Below are 9,678 nucleotides of genomic sequence, written 5' to 3'. Positions count from 1 at the left end.
GTACACGTAATGGGAGCAGGTATTGGGAATTCAGGTGCCATGGTGAGTTTGGGTGTACCCAAATTCCCAATAAAGCACTCCAGGTTGTGTGAAGTTTAGAACCAATAGCACTAAATTGGACATCTACTCATGCATTTTTAATTGGCAGACAATTGGCGGTAGGATCACAACACTCATGATCAGACACCAATCTCGGAACCTCTGACTTCTCTAAAAACACGGCATAGATTAGAATTGGTGCATGGCTTTCTCCACGAGTTGTGATGTTATCCACATACATTTCATAACCATTCCAAACCTCTCTTACAAGATATTGCACATTTCACTGAAGAAAATGCAGAGGACAATATAGCGTGACAGCAGATAGTGAGGGTTCAATTCACTCGTGACTCACATGTCCTGTAAGAGAAAGCTGGATATTTTACTTTGTAAACCACCGCTGGTACAGTACATTATACCTTCTGGTATAATCAGTAGGGAAAATTCACCACTCCCAACAGGAGCCACATTGGGAGAATGCAGATCACAGAATTGAAGCTACATTGCTGTAGTTCTATCTCCAACTCGTGCTCCCTTTGGGTGTGGCTCCATGTTGGGAAGAGCAAGATCAGTGCATTTCCCATTAGCCACATTTTATAGAAAATTCTTGAAAGGTGTGCCTAGTGAGCTTGAAGGTATTGGGCCGGATATTCCGATCCCTATGGGTGGGTACGCGCTGTGTACCCACCCGTAGGGACATCGGAAATGCCGGTTTCAGACATGCACTACACATGCGCTGGAAACCGGCATTTCCGATCTGTCAAGAAAGCTCGACAGATCCTCCGGCTGCCCGGAAGCAAGGCCTCTGCGGGTGGCGAGTTCCGCTTTTTGGAGACCCTCCGCCCGCAGAAAACCCTTACAATTCTTGCGCCTGGTAAAAGCAGGCATAAGGCCTGCTTTTACCAGGATAAGAGTTGAAAAAAGTTTTTTTTTTTTTTTTAATTTCCACTGATTTATCATTTAAAAATACTTTTAAAAAAGTAAGCTTATTTTTAGCTCCGTAAAAAACTTTAATTATTTTTTTGAAAAATTTAAAGTTTTGTTTAAAATTATTAATTTATTGTACTTTCAAGTCATTTTAAAAATGTGATTTTTAAAAAAATTATAATTTAATTTTACTATGTTTTGGGGGTGATCTCCATTCATATATTTGATGGGTCTTCCTGTCAAATGTATGAAGGGAGATTCCCTTCTCTGATTGGCTCCCCATGGCCCACATGATCCCAGGGATGCTGCGAACCACCTGCGCCTCTGGGATACGTGGGCCCTGCGCACTTGCAGTTTGGAGAGGCCCAGCATCGGAACTGTGTGCCTCCCGGGAACCCTCAGGTAAGGGCGCAGATTTTTCCAGATCGCAAGCCTCCGCCTGCGATCGGAAAATACGGGCCAATATAAAATCAGCACGGCGCCTATTTGTTATTTCAAAAGGTTATTCATCAACATTTTTGTTTAACAAGTCTGCAATAATATTGCATGACCGGTTAAAAAAAAAAGGAACATGAATTAAATAATTTCCACAGCAAAATGTTTACAATGTTACAATTATGTTACGTTGACAGCAGCTAGTCCATGTCAACATTATGTACCTTAGAAAGAAAGAACTTACATTTATACGGTGTGCTTTCAGGATGTCCCAAAGCGCTTCACAACCAATGAATTACTTTTGAAAGGTAGTCACCGTTCTTATGTGGGCAAACGTGGCTGCCAATTTGAGCACAGCAAGGTCCCACAAACAGTCAAAGTCAGAGTAATGACCAGTTAATTTGTTTTTGGTAGTGTTGGGCAAGGGATGAAAGAACACTAGGAGAAACCTCTGTTCTTCCAATAATGCCATGGATCTTTTATATCTACCTGTGTCGTTGACCAATGCTTTATTAACTTTATTTTGAATTTTGCATCAAAAAATGAAGGACTTGTACATATAGGCCTAGAAATTCACTATGGCCCCGCCAGCTGGCTAACGGCCAAAAGTTAGCGCTGGGCGCGGAGCCATGTGCGACCGTCCGATATTCGCTTTTTGCGCCCAAAGTCGGAACCGGCCGCTATTCCAGGGTGTGCCCGCCCCCGCTTGGGGCGCTGAAACTGAATTTCAGCGCTCTAAGTGCCGCTGCGCCACCCGATGCGGTGCGGCAGGCTGCGGTACTGCAGGCCTCCTCCTTCTCTTAAGGCGGAGGTGCCTGCAACGGGGAGATCGCCGCTGGATTGTGCCGGCAAATGAGCCCGGCACCACGGAGAAGTGCCGGGCTCGCGGAAAGCAGCCGGCAATACCGCGGGGGGAGGTGGTGGAGGAGGCCGGGAAAGGAGGTGCGGGCAGGCGGCCGCCGAAAAAGCGGCCGGCCGCACCTCCACCTTTATGCGCCCCACTAAGGCTGCAGTAAGGCCCTGGTCTCCGGATGTTAGTAGCGGCCGCCACGGAGGAGGCGGCGGCAACTGAATATGGGCGCCGGGCCGGCATCGGGGCGGAAACGGGGCACTGCGCACACCGATGACGTCATCGGTGCCGGCGCAGCGCTACCGGCTACCGCCATTACCGCCGAGCTCAATATCAGCGCAACCTCCTATACTGGCGCAGAAACCCTCTTTAGGCGGTAACTGGGCGCAAAGCTTGCAGCGCCTTACTGAATTTCTAGGCCATAATCTTTGCTGAAACGTCAAGGGAGTGCTTTCTTTTGAATGGGATGTTAACCAGAGGTCCTGTCTGCCTATGGTGCCCCCATGATGAGATAGCCTGCCAGCAACTCACCATTCAAATATAAACACATACACAAAATATAGCCACTTGGGCAAGGTACATATTGGCTACCATCACCTACAGACAGCTCCTCAGCATAATCATAGAATCATAGAAAGTTACAGCACAGAAGGCCATTTCGGCCCATCATGTCCGCGCCCACTTCCCAGCTCTTGGTCCGTAGCCCTGCAGGTTAGAGCATCCCAAGAGCACATCCAAGTACTTTTTAAATGTGGTGAGGGTTCCTGCCTCTACCACCCTTTCAGGCAGAGAGTTCCAGACCCCCACAAATTCAACAGAAAGGATAATCTGATATTCAGTACAAATAGTGCACAGAATATTTTAGAACAAAACTTAAATTTTATACAGCAATACCTTCCCAGTCGGGAGTTTTAATTTCATTCTTCAAGCTCCATAATTTATTTTTCTGAACGTCAGTGTGCCTCAAGAACAGATGGATTGACAGTTTCAGTACGTATTGCTCCCCGTTCTATATAATTTTCATCTTCTAGAGGCTGAAATATATTTGCCCCACAGGGTCTCTGTACAACAGTGACAGAACAACTGTCAAAATAAAGTTGGCCATGGTCCCTTTAAGAAGTGCTGATAACTTGTTTCGGATCAGATTTCTTGCATTGTGGAAAATCTCTTGAAAGTGCAAATTTCACATCTGCAGCCACACATATACTGCTCCAGTCCTCTTGCAAACAAGTTCACTTGTGGCTAAATGGTGACAATGAATTTGTATGGCATTTCTGAATTTACTTCCAAGTTTTGCTTTTAATCAGAGAAAGCAATCAATAATAATCTTTGTTTTTCACCCAACACATTGAAAATAGTTTTTAATAATCATTGACTTTAACTAATTGTTTAATTTAGCGGCTTCATCTGGTTATAATCTAGAAAGAAAAAAACTTGCATTTATATAGCACCTTTCACGACTGTAGGATTTTTCCAAAGCACTTCACAGCCAGTGAATTACTTTGGAAGCATGGTCACTGTTGTAATGTAAGGAAATGCGGCAGCCAATTTATGCACAGCAAGATCCCAAAAACAGCAATGCGACAAATGTTCCATTAAATTGCTTTAGTGGTGTTGGTTGAGTGACAAATATTGGTCATGACATCGGGAGAACTCACTTGCTCTTCTTCGAATAGCGCCACGGGATCTTTTACCCTCACATGAGAGAGCAGATGGGACCTCGGTTTAACATCTCATCTGAAAGATGGCACCTCCGGCAGTGCAGCGCTCCCTCAGTACTACACTGGATCATCAGCTAAAGATATGTGCTCATGTCCTGGAGTGGGACTTCAATCTACAACCTTCTGACTCAGAGGCAAGAGTGCTGCTCCTGAGCCAAGGCTGATATCTACTGTTCATTGCTGTACCAGAATGAAATGCACCAGGAGACAATGTTTTATTAAAAACAATTATTCAGAAAAAGAACAAAATATTTGATAATTTCTCCAATTTTCTTGTCCTTTACCTTGGGTGTGCCAGTCACTCCTTTAGTTATTCAGATGCTCTTTATTTCTGTAATACTACTTTCTATTGTATGACTGAGGTGATCTCTTACACTATCTAACAACACCCTGCTTTGTGTTAAGAAGGTTACAGGTTATTCAACAGATACTTCTTCTCTGTCTTTGTAGCATTGTTTTGTGGCGGAACCACCAGCGGATTACGGACAATTGTATATAATTCCTTTTACAGCAATGTAGCACGGTGGTATAGTGGTTAGCACTGTTGCCTCACAGCGCCAGGGACCCGGGTTCGAATCCGGCCTCGGGTGACTGTGCAAACTCCACACAGACATTCTCCCCGTGTTTGCGTGGGTTTCCTCCGGGTGCTCCGGTTTCCTCCCACAGCCCAAAGATGTGTGGGTTAGGATGATTGGCTATGATAAATTGACCCTTAGTGTTAGGGGGATTAAATACGTGGGGATACGGGGATAGGGTGGGATATGTGTCGGTGCAGGCTCGATGGGCCGAAACGGCCTCTATCTGCACTGTGGGGTTTCTGTGATCTGTGAGTACAGCTGGGGGCTGCACCTTTAATGTATCTGTTAACTGTACTAGGGCTTCTTTCCTGTACTCCGCGTGAGGACGTCATGCCGTCCGTCACGTGATCTCTCAACGGCGGGAAGAACGTGATGACGTCATAGCTCGGAACCTTCTAGCAATAGAGCTCAGAACCTTCTAGCAGTTGAGCTTGGAACCTGCTAGCAGTTGAGCTCGGAACCTGCTAGCAGTTTCCAGAGAGGCTTTCAAGCAGACCAGACCTATTTGCATTGTATCCTACAGTTTCCTGTACAGCTTAGTTTGTTCATTAAATTTTATTGTTTTAGATTTTCTGAGTTGATCTCAATTCTTCAGCTAGGAACCCCAGTTCCTACAGTTTGTTGATTTATTTGTCTGTTTTTCCCTCCTTTTTTCTGATTCTAAGGACTAACCTGTCTTTCATCTTTCAGTCCTGAAGAAGAGTCCCGCCCCAGATGTTGACTTGTCCGTTGTCCACAGAGATTGGCTGATCTGCTATGTGTTTCCAGTAATTTATGGTTTGAATTTTCAACATTTGCAGTTTGTTTGCTTTTTTAATAAATATTTTATGGTTCCATGTAGCTATCCAATTCTACTTCATAACATTTAGTGGCAATCATTTGTAGAGTTTTTTTGTGGAAGTCACATAATCAAAATTGCATACATTTAAAAGCTTCAAGAGACACCCAGTACAAAGAGTTAAGCCACTGAAGAACTACTGTGCTCAAGGTATACACAATTATGATTTGAAGTGTAGAACGAACTGGGCAAAAGAAAAAGGATAAGGGATATTATATTCATGGAAATGATTGGGTTGCTGGGACTTTAAGGAGAGTGAATGGCATGAAAATGTTCTGTAATCCTGCCAGATAATTCTTTTCTGTCTTTGCAAATGCAAACAGAGTTGAGCAAGACGGAGTGTCATTCTCTGGCACGACGGACTTTGTCACTATGGAAGTAATTTCCATCTTTTTCCATGCATTTGACAAACAGTTGCCAGAAGAGAACTAAATTTGTTGCCATAGAAATACTCATGATGAGGTTTACCCAAGAACAGCAGCAAGCTAAAGTAGGATGTGTACTCACTTCTGTACCAAGTTTCTTCATGAGGTGACGGAAAAAATCATCCAGTTCTTTGCCTTCAATATAGCCGTTATCTAGATAGAGTTCAACAAATACTGTAACCATTCCAATAAAATCATTTGCAGAAGTACTGAATAAGATCAGTAAAAACAACCACTTTCTGGAAATTGTGTCTGCTGAAGAACTTTCATTACAGAATAAATAATATGAAAGTAATAAAGTACAGTAAATAGACCTGAATTTATTAGGAAACAACATTGTGAGCATCAAGGCTATACATAGCCAGGATCAAATCTGTACCAAGGCAAACATGGTCAGAGTTTGGGGCACTTTACTGTTAGGTGGATTTTAGCGAGTGGCCTTTTATTATTCATGTGTAAAAAGGTTTTGCATTCAACCTTTTTTTTGTCCACTTAATAGATTTGTAAATCCCAACAACACAGGACAGAAAACTACTTGCCAAGGTGGCTGGCTGGGTTGCCTTAGTGGTGACTGCAGCCTGCTTAACAGACATCGTTCTACCCTAACCCCACAGAGCTATTTAAGAGCTGCAATTTTAAAATGATGACCTGCTTTAGCAGTATAGTAATTCTGCTTGGTTGCTGCTGTTCCTAAAAGGATGTACAGAATTCATGGTGAAGAAATACTGCTCTCAGTGACCAGGTTCCACCGTATTATAGGCTGCCCTGAATGGAGTGAGCAATGCATAGATTGAAAATAAAATGTTTCTTCACTGATTATAATAGTTTAGTTTCAAGCCTCCTTGTAAGATGAGATTTTTTTTTAAAGTTTACTTCACAAAAGGATGAGCAGGTTTGAAATGACACCATACCTAGGTCCACGCTCAGTAAACAACAGAGCATGTGATAGCTGCAGTATCTATACTTTGCTTTATAATGCAGATGTTGGGCTAATTCCACAACAATGGTGTTGACACATTTGATTCTAGAATGAGGGGCATTGTTCTGAATCAGCACCATTTTTCTGATAGCACAATTCAGGCTAGTTCATTCCAAAATGGAGGCAGTAAGTACAATGACAGTTAATGACCCAAAGCAAATGGTAATGGTGCTCCCGACCTGCAGCTTGTAACCTCCCCATTGAAAAATATTGGAATCAGTGTTTTGATCACAGAACTGATACAAATTCTAACACCTGCCCCTTGTACCAGCACTTTATTGGAGATCTCAAGATCAGCTTTTTTTAAATAGCAAAATTGAAGATTTCATAGGATTACGTAGGATATACGGCACAGAAACAGGACATCCAGCTCAATCAGTCCATGCCTGCGTTTATGCTCCACTCGAGCCTCCTCCAGTCTTTCCTCATCTAAATGTATCAGCATAACCCTCTATTAGCTTCTCCCTCATATGCTTGTCTAGCCTCCCCTTAAATACATCTATACTATTCACTTCAACCACTCCGTGGTAGCGAGTTCCACATTCTCACCACTCTCTGGGTAAAGAAGTTTCTTTTAAATTTCCTATTGGATTTCTTGGTGACAATCTTATATTATTGGCCGCTAGTTATGCTCTTCCCCACAAGTGGAAACATTCTCTCTGTATCTACTCTATCAAAACCTTTCATAGTTTTAAAGACCTCTATTAGGCCACCCCTCAGCCTTTTTTCAAGAGAAAAGAGACCCAGCCTGTTCATGCTTTCCTGATATGTATACCCTCGCATTTCTGGTATCATCCTTGTAAATCTTCTCTGCACCCTCTCCAGTGCCTCTATATCCTTTCTATAATATGGCGACCAGAACTGTATGCAATACTCTTAAGTGTGGTCTAACCAAGGTTCGGTACAGGTTTAGCATAACTTCCCTACTTTTCAATTCTATACCTCTAGAAATAAACCCTAGTGCTTGGTTTGCTTTTTTTATGGCCTTGCTAACCTGTGTCGCAACTTTTAGTGATTTGTGTATTTGTACACCGAGAGCCCTTTGTTCCTCTACCCCACCTAGACTCTCACCCTCCAAGTAATAAGTAACCTCCCTATTCTTCCTACCAAAATGTAATACCTCACATTTATCTGTGTTGAACTTCATTTGCCAATTATATGCCTATTCTGCAAGTTTATTCATGTTCTCCTGTAATTTGTTGCAGTCCTCCTCAGTATTGACTATCCCCCCAATGTGGTGTCATCCGCAAATTTAGACATTGTGTTTTTCATCCGTCTCTACTCCATTTCTACAGTTTTTAAACAAAAATAAAAATAGAAAGCACCAAACAGAACTCAGATTTTGATACAGCCAATAACTGGCTAAGATAAATATCCCCAAAATAACCACCTACATCTCTAACCTAAGGGCAGGGAGTGTTCAAATAACGACCGTTAAGATGCTCTAAGGTCATAAATCTGGATGCAGTTTTGCTGCAAACAGCTCTATCAATTTGAAGAAATGACACGTTTGTTGGTCCAAGAGATGGGATAACTAGGGAAGTGGGACAGTGTGAAAAGTCTCAAACTGCAACAGCGGAGTAAATTGGTCGAGTTCACCCATGGAGAACAAAAATTAGCACTCAACCAACTTAATAAAATGTCTGGAACAGGGCACAACCAGAGCAAGTCAAACACAGCCAAAGCCACAAATGGAAATGTGACGGAGTGTTCTGGTTTATCTCAGCCGCCTGCTTGTTCAGTTGTTTTGTCCTTTCCGATCTACTGAATATTCCAGGGTTCAATTTGATCTCCAAAAGTTTCCGTAACATGAAAAGAAAAATAATTTCTACTTTACAGCCAGATTAGGAGTAATAATTTGAGGTTTTTTTCATACATTCACCGGGTGCTTGCACTAACTCATACAACCATCCCTCCATAGATAAAGGGGCTTAAAGGGCTCCTTATTTTGCACTGAATGTGATAAAGTAAAATTGCATTACCATCAGCGTCAAATCGTTGCCAAATCTGAAGGAAACCGATGGCGTCCAGGTTGTCGAAGCCTGGGCTGTCCATGGTGCTGGGGAATGAAAGAAAAAGTTTCGAACTGCTGGCAAGGTTTTCTGGTGGTTCCGCGAACAGGAGAGGTGCAGAGCTTCGGAGTGGCCAGAGGTCTTTCCGCACTCCCAGAAAAAGAGTAGTCCACTGAAACACAGCGGCCACCCTCACACCGAGCCAAACACCCAGGCGCCACCCGTTCCCCAGCGAGTCCGGACTCTGCCCCTCAGCTTTGCTGACGAGCTCCGGCTCCTCCCACCTCAGCATCCTATTGATCCGTTTCAATTGCACTCACTTGTTCGGGGCTCCGAGAAGTCTGCATTGAAAGGCTGTTTGGAATAATAACACGTCCCGAGCAGATAAAGTAATATTCTTGCGAGATCTTTCAACAAGAATAGTGAAATTCTGCCTGACAGCATTTCCATAGCATTGACCCAGAACATAAAAGGTCATGTGGAGGAAAACAATCTCCGAGACAATATTCTAATGGGGTTTTAAACAATCGGGGTTTATGACATTAATGAAGTGCTTATTGTACTGTCTTTCTATTGTAGACGAATCATTTTCTGAGCTCGAGTCCAAACCAGTGCAGTAACTAACAGTCTTGGTTCACGCCCTTGACATAAATGGTCTCTTGCCTGCTAACTAGAGTTGTTAGCCTGCTTCCTCTGATTCTATCCTGGTCTTTCAAGCGGCGTGAGCATCTGGGAAAAAAGTGACCTAACCACCGCCCCAACACATAGCAGACACATCTTGCTATGCAGCTATAGGTCTTACAAATCATAATTGCTAATTTTAACTTATTCTATGTAAAGCCTGCATTCTTAATATGTGAAAAATATTAGTAAT

The 9,678-nt window shown here is 43.0% G+C and overlaps 1 protein-coding gene across 1 annotated transcript in view; it reads right to left on the bottom strand.

Moving 5' to 3' along the window:
- Positions 1 to 9,446, bottom strand: part of scgn (secretagogin, EF-hand calcium binding protein) — a 71,265-nt gene extending 61,819 nt beyond the window's left edge. The window contains exons 1-2 of the mRNA XM_085988868.1: positions 8,775 to 9,446; positions 5,896 to 5,966 (exon numbers count right to left, since the gene is read on the bottom strand). Coding sequence (XP_085844994.1) covers positions 5,896 to 5,966; positions 8,775 to 9,096 — 393 coding nt within the window. The 5' untranslated portion in view covers positions 9,097 to 9,446. The remainder of the gene's footprint in view (positions 1 to 5,895; positions 5,967 to 8,774) is intronic.
- Between the last annotated feature and the right edge of the window lie 232 nt (positions 9,447 to 9,678).

The sequence above is a fragment of the Somniosus microcephalus genome, chromosome 5 (assembly GCF_052327205.1).
Source record: "Somniosus microcephalus isolate GS21.2 chromosome 5, FLI_Smic_1.0, whole genome shotgun sequence".
NCBI classification, from domain to species: Eukaryota; Metazoa; Chordata; class Chondrichthyes; order Squaliformes; family Somniosidae; genus Somniosus; species Somniosus microcephalus.
The sequence above is the reverse complement of the archived record's forward strand: the minus strand, read 5'-3'. Positions and strand labels throughout refer to the sequence as shown.